The 27,613-nt window shown below is 49.2% G+C and overlaps 1 protein-coding gene across 1 annotated transcript; it reads right to left on the bottom strand.

The window, feature by feature from the left end:
* Positions 1–5,236: 5,236 nt before the first annotated feature.
* ITM2C (integral membrane protein 2C) lies at positions 5,237–10,158 on the bottom strand. The gene is made up of 5 exons (XM_088530182.1): positions 10,051–10,158; positions 7,635–7,823; positions 7,091–7,201; positions 6,426–6,576; positions 5,237–5,549 (listed from the first exon to the last, which is right to left on the bottom strand). Exons 1-5 carry the CDS (start codon positions 10,123–10,125, stop codon positions 5,458–5,460), a joined length of 618 nt encoding a protein of 205 aa, XP_088386308.1. The 5' UTR covers positions 10,126–10,158; the 3' UTR covers positions 5,237–5,457.
* Positions 10,159–27,613: the final 17,455 nt, after the last annotated feature.

The raw sequence follows: 27,613 nt of genomic DNA, 5'->3' as shown, positions 1-27,613 counted from the left end.
AAGCACGAGGAGCAGAGCCCAGCTGGGCTTGATCCACGCCAATGGGAGGAGACACAGCTTGAAAACATCACAGGTGGAAAGAGGTGAAGTGACTGGGACCCTCCACAGGCACAGGTGAACACAGCTCTGAGAGCCCCACGGGCAGGTTTGTCAGCTTCCTGCAGGCTCAGATTGCTCAAACAGCCGCCCCGGGAGCAATGGCCAGCGGGCACAGTGCCCCCCTGCCCCGGGGGGGAAACGCTGAACGGCCTCCTGTATCACCAGGGATCGATGACAACATGTCACACCAAAATGGCACAAGAGGAGCCAGTGCAGACTTGTGGCTGCAGGACAAACCTGAATGGGACACACGCGGCCACGGCTCTCGCTAATGGGGAGACCCTCGGTGCCTCCCAGCAGCATGAAACCTGCCTCCAAACAGCACATTCCCCTGGTTCGGACCAACAGAGTCAAAATGAAGCCGCATCAGTCCATTTCGGACACAATCACACCTGCTGCACCACTATCCTCCATGCCGTTGTGTAATATTCTCTCCTTCACACCTCTCCCCTTCAGCCTCCCACATCCTCCTGTCACAGACGCTGTTACCACCTCCCCGTGTTCGCCGCCGAGCCGCGACACGCACCCACGCAGCCACGTCCCCCTCACAGCGCCGGGGGTCCAACTCCCACAGCGCGACGGCTGAGGCCTGTTTTGTTTGCAGCAGGTCAAGTGGTGGTTTTTATTCTTCTCCAGCCTCAGCTACACACTTCTAAGAATCCTCTTTTGCAAGTCCTTACTAAGCACGTAGCATCAGTGCTTTTCAGCTAACATTTCTATGTCCTTTAAACACAGCTGTGAACAGAGCCTGTAAGTCACCGTTCCTCTTACCCAACTATTGCAAAATTGTTTAGGATACAGATAGTTTCCCGGATAAGCATGAAGCGCCGGGCAAAGCAGCAGGGCTCGCGCGGAGCCGGCCGGGAGCTGCGAGGCAGGAGGCGTGTGGCGGGTCAGCCCGAGGGCACCCGGAGGAGCCTTGGGACACCGGGAGCATCCCTGGGCTCCGCACGAGGCAGGTTTCCAGCACCGGGACTGCCGAGCGGCGCGGGAGCCTCCGCCGGCCCCGCGCGGGCCAGGGAGCCGCCGCAGCGCCAGGCACCCGCAACGCCCTGCGGACGCACGGCCCTGGGGTACCCGTCCCAGTTCAGGCACTGCAAGCAGCATGTGCACGTTTTTAATTCCTAACGGCTACATTTGCCCCCTGGACTATGGGGAAACCATCCCAGTTTGCAAGGCAGTGGCTAAAATAACTCACCACTTCTGTATTGCTGCACCACACTCCTGTTACCAGCACGTCCCTCAGCTGCTTCAGCACATTCAATGCACCTCAAGTCTGAAACGCTTTTTCCTGTGGAAACGAGGGCAGCGTCCTCACGGATTAGAGCTGGAAGGGGCTGGTTGCACCCATGGCAGTGCCCAGGCTCAGACCGCAACGCGCAGCATCCCAACGAGGAATCACGGGGACGCGCGAGGAACTAAAGGCCTTGTTTTCATGCAGATCTCATCCGCTGGGCACAATAATGAAGAACACACAGAGACAAAGCAGCAGAAGCTTCTCAGCTGAAGGATTTTCAAGAGGCATCATCTGCTTTTTAAACAGTAAACAAAAATTTTAAAGTGTCTGTGGCTGTGCTTTTGCATCCCTGGGTGGGAGTCAGTTGATGCTACCAAAAGCTGCTGTTGGATTTGCCTTAGCTTTCTTTTTGTCACTTAACTCCTATTCCCTATGGAGGGAGCAATTCTTAACATCTGTTACAAAACTTTTGAAGTAGAAAACAATTTTTAAAAAGAAAAATGAAAAAAAAAGGTAGGGAGGAAGACGGAAGAACAGCGGTAGCAAACAACAGCAGATCTCCAAGGCAGAGGCCTGTCTCTGAACAGGCCCTTGGGGCAGCTCAAGCCACTGCCCAGCAAGGCTGGATGGGGGAACCAGGCAGGAAAAAGGGCAAACCTGGAGCCAGAGCAGGACCTGCAAACAGCAAACGCAGAACCAGCAAATCCAGCGAGAGAGAGGTGGGGAAACTCCAGCCCTTAAACCACTGCGGAGGGAGAACCTCAATAACAGGTACATGCAGTGCCGGTTCTTAGCATTAATGATGGATTTAGCATGCATTGATCTCCGTGGCACCACAATTTTTTCCATGTTTTTCCCTGGTCAGATAAGACAGCAGCTGGCCTGGTGCCCTGAGCCCATCCTGCACCAAGTACCATCTGCCTCACAGGGATCCCACACAGGTGGAACTACTTTTCCAGTAATCATAACAATGAAATATCTGTGCACTTAAAACATGTGGGGTAAAAAATAAACGGGAAGTGTGAAGAGTCCTGAAGTCCCTGCGGGCCAGCACGGAGCACTGCTCCTGCAGAGAGGCAGCATTTCAGGTACAGCTACACCTAATGCTGAATGCAGCCAAATTGCCAAGGAGATCAATACTAAATATTTACCTTCTAGTGCCATTAAACAACTTCACCTAAAGCACTGAACAAAAGCAAAGTGCATTTCCTTTGCAAACCTCATTACACAACTGACACTCCTCCCTCTCCCCACCTTAATGTTTCAACCACAGCAGATTTGTTACTCGGTACCTGCTATTAGGAAAGCACCCAGGTTGGATTTTGCCTTGTGTTTCCTTGTACCTCCCCTGCCCAAAGACTAAAAATCCTGCAAGAGGGAAGGGAGGAGGGGGAACAGCACGGGGAAGCACATTACAAAACTCCGAGTGAGATGGTCCGAAATGCCTATTGCAAACATTCAAACATGGTTTGGATGTTCCCGGTTGCATCACTCCTGGCTGTGCTTCCACAGGGCTCGCTCTCCTTGCAGGAGCTTCAATTTTAAAAATCTCCTGATTACAATGCTCGTTTTAACGAACAACAGCTGGTTAGGAGGGGAGGACAGCCTGGGCTGGCTGGATTTTGCAGCAGCAGCGACAACGCTGGTACCACCCTGGGAAACGGGGTGGAAATCGGTGGGATCCAGCCCTGACGTTATCGGCTGTCGCTGCCCTGCAGGAGAGGAGAGGAAAACCAGCAAACAGCAGGGTGAGAACCATTTGCTTCATGAACAGCAGATGGGGAAACGAGCAATAGCCTGGAGAAATTTACTTAAAAGCAGATGAATTTTGAGAGGTTTCCTTGAACATGCTCCCATCAGTTGTTTCCTTTCCCAAAACTTTTCCCCGGCCAGACCATGTTTCAAGCATCCCGTGGTATGACTTCAATGATTTCAATTCCATTCAAACACAGCTCTGAAAGTTCAAGAATGAAATTACATACTTGGCCTTTTCAGATTAATTAACCAAATGAATGGTGCAACTTCCCGGCTTCCACGAGAGAACATCTTTGTGTAGCACGGATGCTTAATTAGAGCCAGCACCAAGAAATCCCTCATCCACTCTGGTGCTATTCCCCAAGGAAACCCTCTCAGCCAAACCAAGGCGGCAGCTAATTCCTGATCCTTCACCTCCCCAGTTCTGCTAAAATTTGAGCACTTACCTGCAGGGAAACGCGTGGGACGGGGCAGCGCTGCCTCTCACGCAGAGGGAAACGCGCGTGTCCCATCCACGCAGCTGCCGGCAAAAGCAAAGGCAGCGCCTGCCTGTCCCAGAGTCGGTCCTGTTTTGTACAACACCAGGTATCTTACTAAAATCACGTGCAGCCAAGCAGGAGGGTTCACCTGGTGTCTATTGCAGATGCTGGAGCAATCAGGCAATGCTAAAGTAGGAATAAGAAATCAGTAGGGACAGTTATCGAGGCGTTTGTAGCCAACAGGCCAAATCCACTTTGCCTTGTTTTGACTAACACTGTGATATATGGTCTTAGGAGATACATAATGAAATCACCTCCTCAGCATTCCATATTGATTTCTTAGGAGAACATGTTTGATTTTTTTATAGTAAATCTCACAGCAGTGCACAATCTACACCACAATTTTCTACTCACAGGCCTCTCTTTTGGGAAAGCCATAAGGAATAGGCACAGAGGCACAGTGTGTTTTCCAGACCCGGCTCCAGAAGCCCCCTTTGCCAGTCACAGCAGTCCCACCTTGATGTCTGCACGAGCACTTAGCTCCAGACCCAGCTCTGGCAAACGCAGCCACCGCGGGGCGCGCGGCAGCCCCCGCACGCGTCGCCTCCCACCGCAATGAGCACACACTCGTGCACCAGAGGTGAAAGGTTTTATTTATCCCACCGAGGTTTCCCGAGAGGTAAGAGACCCACCGGGCAGCAGACACAGAGCGTTTGCACGTTGCCTTTTTGCAAATGCCCCTCTGGCAGTGGAAAACCCTCCTTTCCTCACCAGCCTGCTCGAAGCGCCTGGGATTCTTCATTTCGCATTAAGCATAAGGCAGCACAAGACCAAAGCCTCCTCCTCTATCTGCTTGCACTTAATGCTTCTGGTCAACTATCCATTATACAAAAACCAATCCTCAGCCTCTAAGGACATAACCCTGTTATACGAGATGACCATTTTGAGAGCCTGTTTTGTTTTACATATATTTAGCTCACATCATTTTTACTTAAAAAAATATTCTAAAATATATTCACGTTTTTGGTTCTGCTGAGTTAATGATTGTACTTGCATTTCCTTTTCCTTCCTCTTTCTGAAACAATAAACTCATTTCAACAGATGGTGACCGAGTCCAGATTTGCTGGAAACCAATTAACAGGAACGTGCCAATTTGCAACTCACCCTGCTCTTTCAAGCCAAAAAACTGCCTGCATTTCAAGAGCCTAATTAATTTTAACTGTATTTCTGGAACAGAGGGAAGAATATATAATTACTCTACAATTCCTCCCTCTGATGATCAACAGAAATGCAGTTTTGTTCACCAGTTTCTCTGCAGCGTATCAGTCTGCTGAATTTTGCCCTTGTACACATATCTGTGCTACAACAGTGCTTGCAGATACTGCAAATGGCTACAGTAACTGCTATCAAAACATATTTAAAGATCAACCTGCATTCATCAGAGGGGTTATACAAGAATACACTTCTCTCTCTCTAAAAACAAAAGGAAATGTGCTCTGCACACGCCGCTGGCTGCTGCTGACGCCGCTGGTGCCCGGCTGCCCGCAGGCGGCATCTCGACAGCCCGGGAAGATGGATCTGTGCGAACGGAGCCATCCTCCCCGGCCAGGGAGAGCAGCCCCTTCCAGCGCTCCTGGCCCTCGGCCTCAAGCAGGTTGCTGCTACCCACAGGTCCTCTCTGACCACTGCACAAATTTAAGCCCAGCAAAATGTCTCAAGCAGGGAGCACAGAGCGAAGAGAATCTGCTGCAAGAAGCTAGAGCTGCACAAGCAGGACAGGGTGTAAAATAAAAAAGAAAGAGGGGTTATCGTGTCTAAGGAGAGGGCTGAGAGCGTGTATGTGTGTGTGCAAGCAAAGCCAAGGAAAAGCACATCTGGACAGGGCCTTCATGACTTCTTGCAGATAACAGTTTCAACCACAAAAGTGTTTTCAAAGTGACGAATGCGATGACAGCTTCCTGCCTCACGCCGACTTATACCTAGAAGAGAAAAAAAGAAGAGTGGGAAAATAAGAAATCAAGTATCCATACGCATTAACCCTTCCCATCCCCACCTATGAGCACCCCAGAGCTACAGCATCCTGGCGGCCCCGGGGCAGCACGCGCGGGTCGGGGCAGGCGCGGGCGGCCGCGTGCCTCCCATGGAGCCAGGCATGGAGGGGGCACAGAGGGAGGCAAGGCCCGAAAAGCCACGGCTGCCACTGGAAAAGCAACCAGGAACCACAGCCGGAGTGACTTTGGGATATGCAGACTCTCAGCATCCCGCAGCTTTCCCAGGGATACAGGTTAACATCTCCAAGGAGGCTTTAAACACTCGGTATCTAAAATCAAATACACTCGAATACTGAAATACAGAGTTTTTGCAAGCACACTGGCATCAGTATTCAAGGTAGATATTACTGATTTTCAGGAAACTGCTACCAGGTAGTCTAAAGCTTCCTCTTCACTGCTTTTTCAATATTGCTAGCAACCTAATTAATTAAAGGCAAGATGCAGTCTAATCTACTCTGAATAGCCACCACTGAGGCAGGCATCTCCATCAGGGAAATCTTCCAAGCTGTTCCCAACAGCACTGCCATTAGTTCAGCCGCAGAAGCCCGCGTGGAAATGAACTGCTGCCTCCTGCAAGCACTTCTATCAGTGTTTCTACTAGGCTGATAGACACAGCAATACAAATACTTAAAACAGCCAGCGCTCGCTTGCAGTAGCATCATCACAGACGTGGGCACAGCTGAAACATCCCAAAGGGTCTCCCATAGGTTCAGACTCCCAGGGAAACCCCCTTTCTGGCCGCAGAGAGGCCAGCAGGCCGCGAGCAGCACGCAGGGCCCGCGCCGCGCGCAGGCGGGCGCTCACGTCGCCGCGCGCTCCTCCGCCGCAGCCGGTAGGTCTCCTTGCCGCGGCACAGGCGGCGGATGAAGGAGCCGAGCTGCTCCGTGTCCCGCACGCGCTCCGTCGCCACCATCTCCTCCTGGATTATGTACGTCTGCGGCAGGTACGTCCCTTTCTGAAACGACACCGTCTCCATCAAAACACAGTTTATTACCCTGGGTGCAAGCAGCATTCCCAATTCTGCTCTTTTCCTGGAGGCTCTGCTGTCAGCCTCTGTGATGCCGGCTCTCCCATTCCCTTCAGCCCAGGCTCTGGCCACCACCAGCAGCTGTGGCTGGTGGGGCACTGAGGACAGTCACAGAGGAGGCTGGCAAACCAGCAGGAGTGTGATGAGGACTGGCCTCAAATCCCGAGGACTGGGAATACCCAAGCCCGCCTGGAGATGCAACGTTCTGCCTCTTGGCTTAATCCCACCACGTTCACCATGCTGCGGTTGCAATAAGCGCAACCTAGGGCTTGCCTGTGCACCAGTGCCCGTGCACTGCCTGCACAACTCCTGTTTCAGCTAAAAACCCCGAGGCCACCACAGAGCATGACCCCAGCTCTGCAGGGCCGAGGCTTTGCAGACCCACAGCTTTTCCTTGCCCGGAGCCGGGGCGGCAGGCAGAGCGGCGCGACGGCGGCCGTACCTTCACGTTAACCAGCAGCTCCCAGAGGTTGCGTGGGGGCATCACCACGGTGGTGTTGAGCTCGATGACGTAGCACTTGTCCAGCGCGAGGTCGTGGTACGCGGTCAGGCCCTGCGGCCGCGCGGGGACAGCGAGGGGTTAAGCACTTACCCATGAAACGTTTCTGCGCATGCGCGTGCGAGGAGCAGGGAAGAGGCTTCCTCACGGAGCGGGGGCATCCCAGGAGAGCAGACTCTAACCCCCCCCTCAGAGGTCTCCAACAGCGCTACTCTTCCTGCCAACAACGTTGTCTTTCTGCTGCCCTCGCCTCCATCCCCCAGCCCTCCAAGGGTGGCCCAAAGGACTGGCTACCCGGCACACCAGGCAGGGCAAGCAGGGTGGGCAACCTCAGACAGGCCTCGGCATGGAGAGCACGCAACAACGCGGCCCCTCGAGACCCATGTGGGACCGTGCCCCACGACCCACCACAGCCCAGCTCCCGCCCTCCTCCTCCTCCTCCTCACCCCGGCTCCGCACCCCCGGTGGCGACCAGAGCCATCCCTACCCGCTGGAAGTCGTGGATGATGTCCGCAGGGTCGCTCCCTCCGAACTGGGGCACGGGCACGTTGATGTGCTCGTAGTTCTCCTCGAGGTAAATCCTGACGTCCTCGCGCAGCTCAAGCTGCCCCCTGAGGGGCGAGGACAGGGGGTCCTCGTAGAGGACGCCGCAGTGGAACACGCTCTCGCGGGGCAGCTGTGGGGAGCAGAGCCAAGGGCAGGCACCGCACGGATGGGTCCCGCTTCCCGCCGGCAGCCACAGAAAACGCGGAGAGCAACACGGGGAGACCCATTCCCAGCACAGGTGCCCGGGAAGGCTCCCATATCAGTCTAACAGAAAATGTTTGTCATGAACGTAGGGCAAAAAAAACCTTGTCCAGGTCCTGCATCCCAGCCAAGCAGCACCGTCTCCCTCCCACTATCCAGATCCAAATGGACTAAAGCCCCTGTGGGATTCCACAAGAGAGAATTCAGAAAGACAAACTACCAGTCTTAAATTTTACATCAGGGTTATCCACATCCCTCCACAGGTAATTTCCAGCAATTGCATTTTTCTACGTAGGACATATGAACTCATGGTGAGTAAAGCACCATTTCTAAGCACATCTGTACCATGTGTGTTGCAAAGGCACCAAAACCAACAGTGGCTAGTGGGGTCCCCCAGGGGTCAGTCCTTGGTCCAGTCCTGTTCAATTTATTCATCAATGACCTGGATGAAGGCACAGAGTGCTCCCTCAGCGAGTTTGCTGATGACACGAAACTGGGAGGAGTAGCCGATACCCCAGAGGGCTGTGCTGCCATCCAGAGGGACCTGGACAGACTGGACAACTGGGCGGTGAAAAACCTCATGCAATTCAACAAGGCCAAGTGCAAGGTCCTGCACCTGGGGAGGAATAACCCCAGACACCAGTACAGGCTGGGGACCGACCTTGTGGAGAGCAGCTCTGCAGAGAAAGACCTGGGTGTCATGGTGGATGACAAGTTGACCATGAGGCAGCAGTGTGCTCTTGTGGCCAAGAAGGCCAATGGGATCCTGGGCTGCATTAAGAAGAGCATCTCTAGCAGGTCGAGGGATGTGATCCTGCCCCTCTACTCAGCCCTGGTGAGGCCGCATCTGGAGTATTGTGTCCAGTTCTGGGCTCCACAGTACAAGAGGGATGTGGAGCTGCTGGAGAGAGTCCAGCGCAGGGCTACAAGGATGATCAGGGGCCTGGAACATCTGCCCTATGAGGAGAGGCTGAGGGAGCTGGGCCTGTTCAGCCTGGAGAAGAGAAGGCTGAGAGGGGATCTAATCAGTGTATATAAATACCTCAAGGGAGGGAGTGCAGAGGACGGTCATGGTCTCTTTTCAGTGGTGGCCACTGATAGGACTAGAGGAAATGGCCGGAAACTGAAACATCAAAAATTCCATAGGAACTTAAGGAAAAATTTCTTAACAGTGAGGGTGACAGAGCACTGAAACAGGCTGCCCAGAGAGGTTGTAGAGTCTCCTTCTCTGGAGATCTTCAAAACCCGCTTGGACGCAGTCCTGCGCCACGTGCTCTAGGTGTCCCTGCGTATGCAGGGGGGTTGGACTAGATGATCTCTAGAGGTCCCTTCCAACCCTAAGCATTCTATGATTCTATGATTCTATTTCGCCTCACTCCAACGCTGGAGGTGCTCACGTCATGGCCTGTGCAGACCTGGAATGCAAAGCCCCAGAGCCCTGGTCGTCGAAGCCCCTTCGTCCACACAGAACCAGACTACGCTGCTGGGTGATCACTCAGCAAACCCCAAAGCTCAGCAGCTTCCTACCAAAGCAGCTCTGCTCTGTCTCACTCTTCATGTTTTGACCATGCTGCTTAAATTCACAACGCTGCCCATGCATAGCCTTGGAGGGGTTGTGCAACAACAGCCCAGAAGAAGAGGTGCTGAATTTAACTGAGGATGAGGACCCAAGTTCTGCAGTCTCTGACCTAGTTTTCTAAACCTATTCTTCACATGTTTTATTAATAGTGACAGCTATTTTGGTTATGCTTATGGTATTGCTGTGCTGAGCTCAAAAACAAAGAAAAATGCAAAAAGATGCTCTGTCTGGCCTGTATCTCCCAGTTCTCTCCAAGGTTTCCTCTGTCCCCAAAAGAAGCCACTCTCCGAAGCTGGATTGCAGCTAACGGCAGTAGGGTTGTGTTTACAAGGCAGAACCAGCAGGATGATTTTATGGAGTCAGAAGCAACAAGCTGGGAAGAGGAGAATTTCTGCAAGGCTCTTCCCGGCAGCGGAGCCGGGTGAGCCTGAGCTACCGCTTCAGACAAGCCCCGTTTCCCAGAGTGTCGCAGGGCCCACACGTCCCAAACCACCACATGCAAAGCAGTAAGGAGCTTGTGAAAGCTCTTGTAAAAGCTGGCGGAGTTTGGCCTCTCCAGCTCGAGGACGCTCCCTACCTGGGCGACGACGAAGTATCTGTACACGTACATGGACGCGAAGACCAGCCCGAGGAGCAGCACGAGGAGGCCCATGCTCAGGTAGCACAGGCCGCTGAGCGAGGCCCTCCGGGCCGGCGCCGCCGCGGGCGCCTCCTCCTGCAGAGGGGACAGGGCATTAGTCAGCCGAGCTAACTATACGGCTTACAGAGAGCGTTAGGCAGCTACCCATATGGGTTATATATGCCAAGACCCTGCTGCATGCGCAGCCTGAGGCGTGTAGTGGGGGGACGCAGGCCATGGCCCTGCAAAGCGATTGCCCGGATGACAGCTCGCTCTGGCGTGGAGGGAAAGGCCTTCTAGGCCCTCCCACTACCTCCTGCGCGTATATATTTATATACACACACATATATACATACATTACGCCCTCATTATACATGTACACACATTATACATACTTACACCATCAAACAAGTGGGGCCTGGAAGGTCAGAGTCCCTTACCTCTTAGGGACCCGTCATCCGTGCCTAAAATGTTCTTCATTCTACAACTAATACAATCCCCCAAAGCGTGGCGTGGGAAGGCTCAGCCTTTCAGAAGCAGGGGGAAGAGGCGCCCCTTCCAAGGCAGGGAGGCTCAGAGCAGATGGGCTGAGGGCCCCGCCGCGACGCCCGCGAGGCTGCTGGCGCTGGAGCACTTGCTTAGTCAGGCGGTCCCACAAGCTGGAAGAGCTGATTCGAAAGGGAACAACCAGCTCCTGTTCCTAAAGACTCTCACTTTTTTCACACCCATGACATGGGCGTAGAAAGGGGGGTTTCTGTAGAGCCACCAGGCCAAGCTGCCCTCAGCTCGGCTGCTGTGCTAAAACCCACCGCAGAGAGAGATGGATCCTGTTCCCCCTAATTCCAGCATCCAAAGGCCGATGCGGACCATGGGAGAATACAAAGAACTTCAAGGTCTCTGTCTCCACGATATCAAGTCCCATGTTTGGGTTCAAAATCAGTTACAGAACATAAGGACCTGCATTAAAACTCCCTCCACTGACTTCAAAGGGGGCAGGGGGTCCATATCCAGCCACCCCAGACCGCAGAGCACTGCCAAGGCTTCAGGTCGGGGGGAAGGGCACGTGCACGTATACGCACACACACGCAGGGATATATAGATAGGTACGTACAGCGTAGGGCACACAGTTTCCAAGGCAACCAAACGGGAGCTGAGCAGCACCGGCCACATTTCCAGGGAGCAGCCGTGGAATCACGGCAGCATTTCCAGGGAGCAGCCGCGGATCCGGAGGCAGGGACGCCCAGCACCCGAGAACAGGGGCTGCAGTGAAGCGTCTGTCACAGCAGCAGGAAGAGAGGATGCAGCAAGCGAGGCTCCTTGGAACCGCTTGGAAGGGCGCTGCCGCGCACGACCGGCAGCAAAGCCACCTACCTGCCCCCGGAGTCGCTTCACAGCGCTGGAAAAGACAACTTCCAGCTGGAGTTCCTCCCTGCCCTGCTTTCCAGCTGCCAAACCAGTCACAGCATTAGCAAAGCCCCTTGTGAAAATGAGGGTGCTCCTACAAGCCCACAGCGAGAGCCCCCAGCCTGCACGCGCAGGCCCACGTAAAGAAATAGCTGGGAGAAGAGGCAAAAAAACACCACAAGCCGGATGTTTCACACACCAAAGGCTAAAATACTGAGAAAACTCTGCAAAGCAAATTCAGAGGAATGGACTGAAAAAAATGATGATGATGATAACCAAAACAACCTCCCTGCCCAGGTCCCACCATGCTGTCCTTCTCCAAGCTCTAACAGCATCAGCACTACAAAATGCCAGGAATCCCACGTGTTCCCTGGGACTCAAACCAGTCCAGAGGGCAAAAAGCCTCCCCAGGGCTGAGTAGAGAGAGGAGGATCCCCCACTTCCACCTACTGGTTTCCAGCTCTTCAATCTGCATCTTTTTGATGAGAGTGAGCTCTGTGTTTCCAAATTCAGCAGCATTTAACATTTCTGCTAGACACAGTAATTCTTTCTCACAAACCGCCTCCAGTTTTAGCCAGACCTTTGCCGTGCTCAGCTGGCACTTCAAATATTAATGCCTTGAGTCCAGTGCTTCGGGGAGTCTCTGCAGACACTCGAGTCGAGCATTTCCCTGGCACAAGTCCTGCAAGGGACCGGCTTTCCGGCAATGCTGCTGCAATCCAGGCCTGTTCCTCCCCTTCCAAGATGCCCTGAAACCACGGAGAACCAGCAACATTGGTGGTTCTTAAGCTGACGACTACATACAGGTCACTTTAGCCCAGGTGGAGGCAGGAGAGCTGAAGGAAGTCCAGGCTTCCTGAAATGAAGATTTGCTGTGTTCAGGTCCTTAAATCAAGACTTCACCATGGTGAAAGCCGCCTTGGCTCAGAAGCAGCGAGCCAAGTCTCTGCTGCCTGCAGGCAGGTCAGCACGGGCACACGCAGTGCACTTCACTGCCAGCTGCTCCTCCTTCTTTCTGCTTTTACAGCTTGCTTTGAAGAAAAAAAAGGTCTGTTTAAAAGATTTTTCCTCGTATCCCCTTCCCGAGCCATCTGCCTTTTATCTCAGCATCCCGCAGTGCAGTCACTCCTGAAAACCGGTGCCGGGAATGAGAAGAACCGCGGCACTGCTGCCAGCTCCACACTGGGACGTTCCTGCTTTTCCAGGGCAGCCGAGAGAATATTTAATTACTAATATTAGAAGGTTTACAGGAAAGTAACCCAAGATACAGAATCAGATTTGGCCTGGAAAGCTATAGCCATCTTAATTCTTCCTGTTCCTGCAAATTTAACAAGCACAAGCAGTGTACTCCCCAGCGCTGTTCAAGACATACAGAGGCAGTCCATAAATCTGGAGTTCAATTCAAACTCACTGATTGCTATTTTACATCTGACAATGCTTTCTAACAACAACAACAAAATAATATTTCGCTGCGTGCATAACCTCAAACTCCCTTGTACTCAAAGCTGGTTCATTTTCCCACCTTCCAAAGACCAAAGGATTGCTCTTATTACAAGCCCCTAAAATGCTGAAATTGCCTCAAAACGACACGTATTTTCTGGTTATTTAAATGGCTGGTTCTTGCTGACTCCAGTCGAGCTGCACGGCAGACAGGGACACGGGTCAGGCCGTCCCCTCCGCGGCAGCAGCACCGCAGCCGTCCCGGCGCCCGCGACGTTGGGCGCTCGGGAGCACCTGCCGACATCCACGGGCTGCGGAAGCCGCGGCTGAGTCATTCCCCAGCCCCGGGATGGAGGCTGGGAGATCAAAAGGGGCAGGAATGCCGAGCACGTTGCTCTCGGCGGCGCGAGCAGGACGCGCACAGCAGCAGCAAGGCCCAAGGGCCCGCCACGCCGGCTCACCCAGGGGACCATTATCCAAGAATCCAGTGTCCCAAATATCATGGAAAATGACCCCGGCAAGATCACCTTCCTGTCAGGAGACTCACAGCGACCAGCTCCTGTCCTTCTGCGACAGACCTTACCCCTGCTTGCTTCCACGTCCACCTGCTGAACACGAGACTGACACCGGATTTGCTTGGAATGCGTATGCTTAATATCTTTTGTAGAATATGTGGACTTCAAAGAATGACAGAGCATTCCCCGGAGCTGGAAAAACACTTAAGGCAGCTAAAGGAGCCCCAAAAGCATTATTTGTTATTCAAGCCAACTCCATTCACCTGGCAGGACCCGAATCAGAATGGTTTTGGTTGCTAGAGTCCAGAGAATTAATGATTGGAATAAGTTTGTTATATTTTTATTATTAAGTCTTACTGTCAGCGAGCTCGTGAGGAGGATCCAGATCCTGCCTGAGCTCACGTGGATCAGCAGAAGGAACATTTTCCAGCTGCAGAAAAAGCTGCTTTTGTGGCGGCACGAGCCAGAAGGCCAGCACAATACTTAACTTTGAGGCAGCCTTTGCAGGGTTCAACATCAAAGGTGGGAAGAAGCCAACCACCTTCTCTGGCCCATAATTAGAACTGATGAAAGCCTGGAAATGGCTGAGGGATCACGGTTGGCCCTGTTCCCTTCGAGGTTCCCATACAGTTTCTAGGGAGGCAGATTAATAGACACAGTAACGATGCGCAGGGCACATCGCAGCCTGGCAGCACGTTGAACACAGTCAGCAGCACATCCATGCACCGTATTAGATATTGTTGCTGTTTCAGCAACTCCTGGTGCTCTCCGTAAAGCAGAGCAGCCTCCAGCGCAGAGCAGCTCTGGAGCAGGCGATTCCGGCCGCTCGGAGCAGGAGGAGCAGGGATGCTGGGCAGCGCAGGAACGCCATGAACCTCGTGCTCTGACACGAAACCATCTCAACAAGCGGGACCCAGTTCCACGGGCTGGGCTGTCGCCGAAGCGCTCGCGCTCTCCGACGCTTCCCGCGTGCCGGCGGCTCCGTCCCTATGGGGCACAGGCTGGGCCGAGGGGCGCCGTGCAGGGCCCTCGGCTCGCAGCCCAACATGACGGTGCTGGTTTCTCCCTTCCAGGAGCAGTTTGTCCCTCCCGCCGGAGAGAGGTGCCAGGCACAGAGCCCAGATCCAGCAGGACCTGCAGTGCTAATGCAGACCCAGGTCTCCACCAGCACCACCGGGCGCCGACCCCTTCCCTGCAGCTGGTGCCAGCGGGGCCCCAATCCCTGCGGACACGGCCGGTCACTCCTTCCCCAGGCACCCGTCACCTGAAGCAAATTCAGCTCGAGAGCGCCCGTCCCCACCTCGGAGGCACCACGCTCAGTTCATCCATCACCGGCACGTTCCCCCTGTGCCCGCGTTCCTGGAGCTCAGCTCCTCTTCCCTCCCACCCGCAGCCCCCAGGAGCCCGTCCCCACTCACAGCCGCCGCCGCCGCCCCATCGCCCGCTGCCGCCTTGTCCGCCTTGAGCGCGGCCGCGGCCGCCGGGAAGCCGATCTGCACCATGGCCCGCGGAGGAGCCGCTCGCTCGCTCGCGCGCCGGGGAGGAGCGGCCGCCGCGCCGCCCCCGCGCAGCGCTCGCCCTCAGGCGCCGGAGCGGCGTCCTCCAATCCGCACGGATTCCCTTTTGCATCACGTTACACGGCGCCCCTGTGGATGAACCAGGGCTGGATTTATTTGCACGGAGGGCAGGGAGGCACAGGGGAAGCCTTGCATCAGCCTGATCAATGCTCGCATGCAAACACGGGGCGGCCCTGCGAGGCGAGCGGGGGTCGGGGAGGCCCCAGGGTCCTCCTCGCCACCCGGCCCAGACACCTCCACAGCAGCAGCCACCGCCAGCGTCTCCCACAGTGACAGGGCCAAGTGCTAACCCTTCTAGCAACGTCCTCGAGCAAAGCCACTCACTCCCTGTTTTGACCTGCTGGGTCCCTCTTGCTCTTCCAAGGCCCCCCTGAAGCCCCGCTGTCCTGCCTGGCTGCTGGCACCTTCCCGTCCTCCAAACAAAACCTGCCCCGCTCCTGCAATCCTGTTACTGGAGACGCACACAACGACCCACCAGCCCGCAGCGTCGCGGGGTCCAACTAGGGTGTTTCCATCATTCTTACTGTAACACAAAAAAATTGCAGTAAAGGATCCAAAACACTTTTTTTTTTTTTTTTAAACTAGAAAAGCATCCAGAGGATTATAAAATGGGCCATGTTACAAACCTAATACTTGAATCTCCATTCCTTATTTAAAGCTTTAAAACCTATCAGTCACAGCCAGGTCATTCTGTCCTAATGTCAGTTATGGATCTGGATAATTTTTCAGTAATAATTATCCTTGTTAGATTGAGGCTCAGAGAATAACGACTGGCAAAAATTTACAGTTTCTCACTAGCACAGCTTAAAACATGTCTCGCTGCTTGAAGTGGAGAAGCGACACGCTGCATATTAAGGACCTTTCTCAAACGTAGCATCTTTTCTATTATTAAGCAAGGAGGTTTCAGTTTAAAACTGCCATCTTACTGACATTATTAAAACCACACAGTATTTTACTAGCTCTCAATAATGAAGTTTCTCTCTGTTGCAGGTAATTAAGTTCAATTCCAGGAACAATTTATTTGACTGATCTTTCATTAAGCACAGCAGCATGATAGCACTTCTAAGGTAATGGACCAGTAGGGATTTTATCAACCTTTATCACAGAAACTGCCCACTATGTTACTAATTTTAACTCTTCCAAAACACACTACTTAATTTAGGGAAAAAACAACAACAAAAATGCCACAAATGATTAAAGAAATATCCCCAGAAACTGCCTTAATATCTACTAAGCCAGCCAGAATTTGCCTCTAACTGACCTGCATCTATTTCAGAGTTTGTCCTGGTGTATTCATCATGCATTGTTTTATCATGCTGAAAGAAGAATGCGAATTTTAAGGCCCTTAAATCATCCTCTTTCCCCACTGCAGTTCTACCACTGGCTGGTACTTGTTGTTGTGCTGTAAAAACAAGCAGGACTAAATCATGTTTAAAAGTATACCTTTATGTTCCCTTCCTGTACCACAGTGATTGCAGGTTAGCTCAGTAGAAGATAGAGAGGCAGGTCAGGTTAACAAAAAATAATAACGAAAAAACAAAAGCAAACATATAATCACATTAAGGGAATATACCTCAAATGAGGAGACTGTACTGAGAGCTTTGCTCTGTTTGGTGCAATCTACTTCTAATGACTCCCATATAATTGCATGAAGCAATGCAATTACCTGCTGCTCCTGGGCTCCCTGGCACCCGGCCGCATCCGCCTGCAGCTCCAGGCCACGTTTCCTGCGCTCCGGCCGCCCGGGATGGCACCTCCATCCCAGAGGGAGTCTTGGGTTCCTCCTCTCCTCCTCTTCAGATCAAATTGATGGGTAGGTAGCAGCAGGAAGCACTGGGCCAACTAAGAGGGCAGGTGGAAGTCAATTTTCATTAAGCACTTCAGAAATAACAGGTCAGTAATTTTCCCCTAATATTAAGAATTACCCTGGCTCAGGCTCGCTCCTGAAAACTATCAAGCTCTCTCTTTTATAAACTCTAGTCTGTCAAAAACTAACTGCCCTCTTTTTGGCAGTATGTTTTAATAAAAAATGAAAAAAAAAAAGTGCACATATTTCAAGACCCAAGACATTGGTGTACCCAGACCACAGCACCAACAAACCCTGGTACCCTCCTCACAATGAACTTCAGAGGCAGAACGGGCACACGCAGGACCACGGCTGACGCAGTCCCCGTGCAGATGCAGCGTGACAGTCCTCGGTGTGGGCAGCAACCACCCCGGCTCTGTTTTCGTGGTGCCAGATGCCTGGCTCCAGGCAAGCGTGCCTGCAGCTGCAGTTCCCAGTGCAATGCAGCCCCCTTCGCCCCTGCTCATGTCCACGAATCCACCTACCTTCCACAGCACCGTGCAGCCAATCTGATGAATTAAAGACCAGCGAAGCAGCAGCATCAGCTTCGAGGAGCGTTAGGCAAGAGCTGCGGTTCGAGCCAACCTACTGATTCCTGATTTCACTTTCTTACCTCCCAATCTTCCCATTCCTTCAAGCCAGCAACCAACGAGGCAGACGCATGGCTGCTTCTCCTACAGAGCTTGCTGTGAGCGAGTGACCACCCTCAGCTTGAATAAAATGCTTTCTGGCAAGAGCTGAACACAGGGAAGGAAAAGGGGCACGAACCTGAGTATCAGCACCAGTTCTCCAGCAGATCTGTAGGCAGGGAGGGACAGAAGAAAAGATGCTCTCTCTCCAGGGGTCTGGCTGTCAAAGAATTTGCTTTCAAATTTCAAAGATAAGTGCTCTGATGTTTTGTGACAGCCACATGCTCATAAATCATACTGCTGCCTCTTAAACAGCAGATTTGGACACGCATCTCCAGGTTTTGTGGTACATGCTTAGGAAATTACCATTACCTGAAACACAACAGGAATGAAGTATCACAAGACACCACATTGCTATTAACAAGGCCTCTGAGATGGAGCCCTCAATGGTAATAAGATGTAGGACTGAGCAAGACAGAGCCTGTTTCTCCCCTCTTCTATCTTGTCTGTCTCTAATGAATTACAAGTCACTGCTCAAAACATATGCAAAATTTATAGCAGGTGTCTTCTTCCTCATGCTGGTTTCTTAAATATGGTCCTTCTTTTGGTTTCTTGCCTTTGAACCCAGTAACACACACAGAAAAGATGAAAAAGAGAAGAACAGCCATACCATGGCCAGCACATTAGAAACGTGGATGAAAAAGTCTGACAAACCAAGCCAAACTGCTCAGAACTCCTCAGATTTGTCCTCCTTTGGGGGAAATGACTCTGTGAACAACCCTGTTCAGACATTGGGGGAATTTCCTTTGCTTTGTGGTACCCAAATACTGCAAATGGGATGAACCAGGCAGAACCAGCCATCCCTGAGCGTATCCTCCTAGCAACACATGGCATCCTATAAATACCAACAGTGTAATTAATACCAAACGTAATCTCAGTGTTTCGTGGTTGACAAAGAGCTTTCAGTGCAGGAGAGAGCTGCTTCTATTTACAGAGTCAGCACACACTATACAAACTCAAGCTGGCAGTCAGGAATTGGCAGAAATCATCCAGCCTTTGCTACCTGCGTGTCCTCTGCTTGGCAGCCCAAACGAAATCCAGGCTCAAGAAAGCAAATTTGTCCACATCTAGCAATTGCCATGCTGCTGCCCAGAAGCCCTTGAGGAGAGGGGAACAAATATGAGACCTGAGACCCTTGGCCAAATGAATTCTCATTCAAAAGCTGAGCAGGGACATCTAGATCTGGGACAGCTACTTTTACTCCAAGGCCAGCTACCTTTGCACAGCACTGAACAGGGCTTAATTAGCTCTTTTCTTTGCCTCAGTTTCACGAAAGTATGCACAACTTGGAGACCCTACACATGACAGCTGCTCCCTCTTCCCTTGTTTTATTAGTCACTGTTCTAGCCAGATTTAAGGTGACAGGTAGAATCTGACATTCGGCTGACTGCATGGAAATTGAGTTTGTATTCCAAGGGATTCAGGAAGTGACGGTGAGTTTCCTTTTGGGAACAAGACAGTTGCAGCAACTCACTTTATTTCCAGTGCCTGGTACACTCACAGGAGAGGGCTCCACAGCCCCATGAACACGGCAGCCGCATCGTGGCTCCCGTGAAGAGCTGGGCCCCTGCAGCATTCCGGCAAGGAGGACGCTTTTCCAGGATGCAGCTTTATTCAGCTTGCCCACAGGAGGCAAAAGCCCTTCTAGCAGAGTCGCGGTCTCCCTCCTAAGGGACGGGAGAAGAAATAACATTTCATTGTGAAACAAGCAGCTATGAATGGTATCACACACACACACAATTCACTGTTTGTTGCTGTGCTTTCTAAAGCTGAGCTCATCTCACCTGACACATGGAGCAGTTGCTAATTCACTACCAGACACACATCCTATGCAGCCAGAGGTCAGGAGGCCTAGAGTAAGCAAGAGCATCATGAAAATCTCCTCAAAAATATCCCAAGTTCAATGGTTGGGCAGAAAAGACAGGTCTTCCCCAGGACGCAGCTCCAATCAATCACCAAGTCTTTTACTTAGACCAGTGTTCTACAGCTCCTGTAGACGTTTTAAAAGGGCAGCAGTTACAGCAAGACGGAAGGTGCAAACACCTCGGGCGCTCCCGTTGGTTCTAATTCATCTCCGATGAGCAACGTGGCCTCCAGGTTACCATAGCAGCCAATCCATCACCTAGGTGACCGAGTGCTCACGGTGCCAACGTCGGCCTACCCCTCCTCGCCCCCACGCTCGCACCGTGCGCGTGATCCGACTCCGCTTCCCACAGGATGCGGGTGTTCACACCGACAGATGGAGAGGAGCGACCGTACGGACAACCTCGGTTACGAGGGGGCTTTCCCGACAGCATCAGCTCACACTGCTGAGGAGGATGTTTCGGGGTGCATCACCTGCTTGAGAGCCTTAGGCATCCTACATGCGCAGCCTGATTTACTACCACAGAAACAAGTAGCAATAAAACCTGCTAAAAATAAATAAAAATAAAATAAACAGCAGCAATGTTTCTGATGAGCAAAGAAGCCATGAAAGAGAGTGAGAGTGAAGTATAAACCCACACAAAACAGCAGGAATCTCTTGCAAAATGCAGTGGCAAAATCTTCCCCCAATAAGCACTCCTTTGGAAAACTCAACCTTTTGCTGGAGAACATCAACTCCAACAAAATACATTTCCAAATGAATATATTATTTGTTACAAGGGATAATCTCCTGCAGGTGATCCTTTGCTTTCTGCCCATGTTACCTGAAGGCCTCACAGGAGAATCCTCATGGCAGAGCAATGTACGAGGCAGCCCTGACCACAGCAGCTGGGAAACGGGGCATTAACTGACCAGAACTGCGTCCCAACTCAGAGAACGTCTGCCTGGGTGTCTCAGTGACAGGTTCTGCCTCGTTTGCTAACGCCTGTTAACCCTACATACCTGAGATACACACCTAAGCCCATCACTTCCATTGCAAAGAAGGATTAAACTTGAGACTCCTGACAGATTCCTCTGGTAATAACATTACGTGATTGATAACTTCCATACTCAGAAAGGACTCTAAAGGGAATTAAACGGAATTAAAAGGAATTGGGATTTTTCTCCTTTTGTTAAAAATTCCCCTCTACTTTAACAAAGGCAGATGACTCACTCATTTCCAGTTTTGCATTCAGTATCTAGTCATTGTTGTAGTTTGCTTTGTTCAGTTATTCCATCACCTTCATACAGCGCCTGACGAAATGAAACAAGAACTGAAATTAGTTCTCTGTTTTCTTTGTCATTTTAGTACCTTTCTCATCAGGGTGCTCTGACCTTTAAACATCACTTCTTTAATAATCCTGCACAGATATTTACAACTGCAAAAGACAGGGCTTCTTTGATCACACTTTCCTAGTTCATAAGCAATTACCCTGTCTTGACAAAAACACAAAGATAGGCCTAACTTTCAAACCAATCCTTTATCCTGACCAAAACACACTTGGATTTTGCACCACGGATGAAATTTTCCATAGGCAGTGCTAAATGTTACAGCTTCACAGACACCAGTAGGTAGAGCAACCACTGGAATCCAATTTATTCATCTGCAACCTGTTTGCTTTCCTTATCTTGTGACTATCTTTCACTGCCTCTTGTCTCATGTTCCTCATGTTAAAGAGCAGTGTCATTACCTTGCTTACCCATGCAGAGATTGAGCAAAGACCATCAGAGGCCAAACCCAATGTAATTCTGAGATCAAAAGACTTAACCATGTTCTTGATAAAGTCAGTTTCCTTTTTATATTCATTCTCTCTCTCTGAGGATGGGATAACACTGAAAAGAAAACAAGGTCAAACTAGTGCTAGATCTTTTAAGATCAAAGAAAAGATGAAATTCAGAAACAAAGGAACCTTGAGCAAATGAGAAGAACAAAGAACATATTTTTACAGCAATGAATACTTTAGACCAACACCAGTAAAGGACAAAACATGCTAGAAAGAAAATGAAAGAAAAGCCAGGCTGTTTCTGAAAAGAAGATCTCTGCTGATAGAGGGCTGCTAGGCACAGAAAGATTCCAATCTCAACACAGAGAATATTTCAGCATTCTCTGAAAAACAAAAAAAAAAAGAGCACAGAAACGAATATTGTTTGCTCAACACTGTATATTCTTTGTCACAGATGAAAACAGCTTGAGTTTTGTAAAGCTTTCTTCTGTTTGCTTGCTCCATTAAAAGGCCCTTAGAGAGCTCAAACCAAGAACCCACAAGGGTTCCCACCTGGTCCAAGCAAAGGCTGAAGCTACCTGTGGGTCTGACACTCAGCCCTGTTTGCGAGACCTGCAAGGACACCCATCCACCCTGAGTTGTTGAAACCAGACAGGGCCCACAGTGTCATTTAGAAATTTTCAGGTGCACTCAGGATTAATACACATCTAGGGAGCTAACTGGACAAAGACATCTCCACTTTTACGGGAATTTATGTGAAACAGCATCTTTCTAATCCCTATCCCTAACAGCCCTCTTTGGTCTGAGTACTTAATATCTTAGCTCAACATGTCTTTCTGGACAATTGAGCCCCTTTAATGTATAACTGAATTTTCAACAGCAAATTTAATTAAAATGCATCACTTTGACAGACAAAATATTCAGCACTTAGGACATTATGAAATACTGTGCTCAGCGCAAAGCTCTAAGATAAAAAAGAAACAACTGGAGTTTGTACATCACCCCAGATGATTTTCTATTATTTTCTACCTTTTCCTTTTTTATATATATGTATATATGTATACATATATATAAAAATACATACATATATATATATATATATATGTATGTATTTATTAGAGGTGTGCATTTCTTGTAGGCAGGTGAGAAAGCAGTCGTGGAAAGGAAAGGCTCTCCAAAGGCTCCTGGAAGGAGAAGCTCCTGGACAGGTTTAACACATCCTGAAGCCCATGTCTGGCACACGAGTAGGCGATGCTGGATCACAACCTGTGAGCTCAGTTCTGAGAAATGAATCTCTACGGTCCACGCTCAAAAGCAAAGACAACCACCAAAACAAACTGGGAAAATCCATGATCACATCTTAAAGCATTTTACCTGCCCTTCCTCTCTTGTTTCTCCTTCCCAACATGAAATCATCTCTACAGTTGCCAAGCTATTTCCTGTTGGAAGCCTGACTTTTTTCCAGGATGTCTGCTAAACTGGGCAATGCTCCCACAATGTGGCTTTAAGTTACCTTTTGAGACACGAATCCCACGTGCTTTTTCTGCTGAAGGCAGCAGTACTTGCCCCTCTGCTGTCCCTCTTTCGGAGCAGTAGCTCAGGAGCAGCGGCTATGCCAGAAGGGCTATGGAATATTATTTCTTGGGCATCAGCAGAATCAACTTCAACCTTCCCGTCTGTTGAGCCTGTAAAAACACCCGATAACTGTCTCCACAACAGAATTATTACACGAGAAAAATGAACTCTTTTGTATCTCAGGCTGACTGCTGATGAAACTATCTGTTAAAGATGATGCATGTTTTATTTTTAAAGCAAGCACTTCGGATGTGAGAGTCACCATGAGTGAGGAGATTTGGGAGCACCTGAGGACATTTTGCCAGTTTCTCTTTTACAGTAGAACTGCGCTTTCAAAACTGAAACCTCATCACGACAGGTTCTCTCCTTCCTGCACGGGTGTTTTTGGGGGATGGCCTAACACACAGTGAGCTGGAAATGCAGATGCGTGGGCAGCCCTGCGCAGCGGGTGGCAGCGAGCTGAAACCGCAGCCACACAACAGCACTGCACCTCGGGCTCTCATTACTGCTCCAGCAGATTTTTTCCAAAATAGATCATGGTTCAATCTGAAGAGCAATGAGCAAGAATAAATATTAATTCTTTTATTAGCAATTTCCAGGTTTTGCAAAGTTATTTTAACAAAATAAACCGGATTATTTTCTTTTTGGAACAGAGACTTTAAACCTGTCAAAAACTCTCAAACTCCAAGTCATCATAACTGTTGTCTGTCTCATTGCTTCATATAAACTTCCTACTAACAGCATGTACAGCCAACTATAAAACCTCTTGTGCAAAACTGTCAGGTGTTTGTAATTACCAAAAGTGCCTACGTACCAAAAGGTAGTCACAAGAAATTTAATTTATACCACTGAAGGCTAAAAGACAAAAATCTTTCTCAGAAGGAACATTCAGCCAAAAGAAGGAAATTTGTAACTCACTGCTCTTCCAAGTTTTTGTACAAAAGTTTAAATTACCCTATGCTAGTTTTCAGATTATTCTCTTGCTTCAGAGACAGAAAGGGAAAAATATGCTGAGATTTCAAAGTAATAGTAAGAATATAAAAGTGAAAAGCAGAGGAAAATCCCAATGCAGTTGATTACTGCCACATTGGTGAATTACAGCAGCCACAGCCAGACCATCTCATCTGATTTACCTAGACAAGTCAGCTATTCTATCTTATCATGCAAAAGCAAATCTTCCTGATTATACTTATTATTACAGTGAATCTCTTTGTAGTATTTGTTAAGAAATATATGAATTATTTTTCACTATAGTGCTGCAAAAGCCAACTGGTCTCATGGGGTTGAAGGCCATCCAAGAGAACCAAATCCTAGTATTACATTGCACATGCATGCTCCTTTGGTGACTAAGTACAGATGTCCAAATGCTCCCTCTCTCCTCTGGGTACCTCTTTTTACACCTTGTTTTACTTGCTGAAGCATTGTGAAAGCAGACACGGGCCACTCCAGAGGCTTGTTAGGGGTCAAGATTGCTGGGAAGCAAGTTTATAATGACTACATCCTAGCTGATCACCAAGCACGTGAAAAGTCTGGAAAAAGCTGGTGCCAAGAACCAGAATTGTGTATTCCCTGTAGCTTTGAAGCTGAAATAAACACCAGCAGAGAGGGAGAAGCACGATTAAGGAGAAAGAAAGCAGACACCATGAGAGAAGCCTGAGAGCCAGAGTCGCAATGCAGAAGAGCATCAGTTTAGACAAAATAGGAATAATCACCCTGGAGTAACAAGATCATCACAGCTCACCCTTGGATGCAGCCAAGTCCGGTGTCCTTTTGGTCCTCGGGAGGAAAGGTCCCCTCAGCGTGTGTTTTTCCTTGATATTTTAATCTTTTTTTTTTTTATCATCATCCCTCTGCCCTTCTGCCTGAAGGTTTTACCCAAACCAAGTGAGCAGGGAAGAGCAGCATTACCAATTTGTGAGTTGGCCTCTAGCTTCCCAAAGAGCTTCAAGAAGCAAGAACACTTTGGGCCACTGTTCAGTTTGGATCTTTCACTCCTTTGCTCTCCCTAAAATATCCATTTCTTACATCAGATAACCTGACGCCAAAATTCCTATCACGAGTACATAGTGTGTACCAAATTATATATATTGAACCCTAGAGGCCTACCACCTTACAAGGCAAACCATTTTATCTTTGGAGTTGAATAGTAAAAATATTTACAAGCTATTCAAAACCTCCTTTTTCTGAACCAGATAGTCATCTTTTGCTTCTCTGGAGGTCTGTGACTGCTGCAGCATGTTCATCCTGGTCTATGTGAGCTGTATCTGCCTTCCAGAGCACTGCTCTGATGAGATTTACAGGTAAGATTGAACCCTGATCTGTATTCCTGAGTATCCTCAAACATTAAGCATGCACAACACGCACATCTGATTAGAACTGAGCTGTGGGGTTTCCCCACTGTTCTAACAGCCTGAAGAAACAATTAAAAAAAAATAGCTTAGCCAATATAATCTTTAAGTTAGTGAGATTCTTCTCCTACTTCTGCAAGAAACATTCCACAGCAATAGTTTTATCTAAAAACATAAGCTTATTGTAAATCCTTAAATCCTGTATTTATATAATTATCTGTGTATTAGCTGAGAAAACCCAGTGCTCTGTCATTCCTGAGATGGGAAAAGATGAGGAAATTTAGCAGACACAACCAAAATCCTACATCCAGGTGAGTATTTTGCAGCTCCTCATCTCTCTGATTTTATTTCCCAAGCTCACTGAGTGTAAAACCCTGTAATACATTCCAATTTATCTTAGAGACATGTTTTCCTTGATTTCTCCACAATTTTTAGAGGTTGTTAAAAGGCAGAAACTAGAAACTGGCTTGCTCACATCTAACTACTGCACTACATCGATTACATTCTTTAGATGCCTTGAATGAGTTATGAACTCTTACACATTTATCAAATGACAGACTACACAAAATCCCTAAATTTGCTGAAAGAGGCCTAAAGCCTATTAAGCTTTTATTTTTGGCTTTTGTACAATCTGGCAACAAAATGAATCATCTCCTTCAAGTCTCCAAACAGAACTGAACAGTACTAAATTTGCTTCAAAATTTACTTTAAGAGTAAAACTTTAACACTCACATTTTTAATGGGCTGGTTCATGGCAGGCAGTAGGATGTTTCTCAAGGCCACCACAATAAGAAGACAGAAGAAACTGTGAGGGCATCTTCCAGGGTGACTCAGTACATAGAACTTGCTGTGGAAGAAACTGAAAAAACACATACCATGAACTTAGCTTTGGGAAAGGACAGCAGACAACTCCCATCACAACCGTGCATCTCCAGTGGTGCACACAAAGCTGTTTTCATGGATATAAAAAAAGTATCATAAGGTTTATGACTTTTGGTTTTCCCAAGAGATATCCCTCCCATGAAACATGTGGAATTTACCTTAAAGAACATATTCTTTATTAGTTTTAACATTACTGGGCTCACGGAGGGCAGCAAGGCTGGTGCCACACGCAGCCCTGTGCCAATTCCCGCAGCCGTAATCCTGCCGACCGGAGCTGCGCTCGGCTGGAAACCTCTCCTGCCTTACACAGGGGGGAAACCTTTAGCACAGAGCTTCCACTTGGGAAAAGGGGCAGAAAGGGTTCTGACTACTGCATCTTCCGAGCAAGAACACAAGATATGCTTAGGTCTGCAGTATACACCAACATCCCCATAAAAACCATCCAGAAAAGGGCTTGGTATTAAAATTTGATGTGAATATACACATTTAACAAAATCTATATTCTAAGTTGCCTCTCTATTACAAGGCTCTTTTTAACTAGAGATGAGTTAGAAGATGTTAGTTTTAAGTGAGATGCAGAGCAGGTCTTTTCTCCAAAACAACATATTTCCTTCAAATAATGCAACACACTGAAGCATTGCTCTCCCCACTGCTTACTAACTTCCTTCCATGTTTTGATTCCTGCCTCCAGGCACATGGAATTTTAACCGGATCCAACCAGGTCCCCTTGGAAATACAGATTTCATACACTGTTGGGCAATGACTCTTCAGTAGTGACATGTGCTCAGTTTAAATTGAATCCTGATTTAGAGATACCATGCAAAAGAATAGGGCAAATATTTTTTTAACACTAACATCATCTCCATGGCAATATGCTAAAAGAAGCAGCACTTTGAACAGCCCTGCAAGAGCCAAAGTCTTTGGGGCAAAAAGTGGTGGCTCATCATAAGAAACAAGTTAAATGGCAGGAGAAAAATAAAGCTGCTACATCCAGCGAGATGGCTCTATGGCTCAAGGAAAAGAGACACCTACAGGAAAGCAATCCACATAGGAAAATTATTCAAACAACAAGGCAGGGAAGGTCTAGAAGAACTAGAATATGGGGGAAGGGGGAAGAATAGCAGCTAAGCTTAAAAATAATAATAAAAAGAAATAAAAAAGGAAAATAACCCACAGAGATAAAGGTGCCTGCAGGAAATGCTTGGTAGGCCACAGAGAGCACTTACTGGAACCAGCTTTGTGCGCGACACCTCCACGGGCTCTCGGGGCAGCCTCTGCTCTGGTCCTTAGATGTCAGCCCATAGTGCAGGTCTAGCTGATAAACTCTGCAGAGGAAAGAAGATTTTAGAAGTCAACATCTCCACGCATGTCTCATGCCTCTCCCCCTGACCAGTTTCATCCAAATATCCATTCACTTACCCAATTTGACAGTTAGCTTTTAATAAAAATCCACAATGTGTTTGACTACTATTATATAATCTCTTCCTTCCTCTTTTAATATGGGGTTTTTACCTTGCGTAGGGGAAAGAATACTAGCATTTTACATAAAGGCTCAAACAGTTGTAGCCTCCAGTGAGATCTACGGTGTAACAAGTATTTCTGTCCGCAAAATAGTCTGA

Source organism: Tinamus guttatus, unplaced genomic scaffold, assembly GCF_059628265.1.
Source record: "Tinamus guttatus ecotype Peru unplaced genomic scaffold, ASM5962826v1 Tinamus_guttatus_pri_ptg000364l, whole genome shotgun sequence".
Lineage (NCBI taxonomy): Eukaryota > Metazoa > Chordata > Aves > Tinamiformes > Tinamidae > Tinamus > Tinamus guttatus.
Note: the sequence above shows the minus strand (reverse complement) of the source record. Positions and strands in the feature narration are given on the sequence as shown.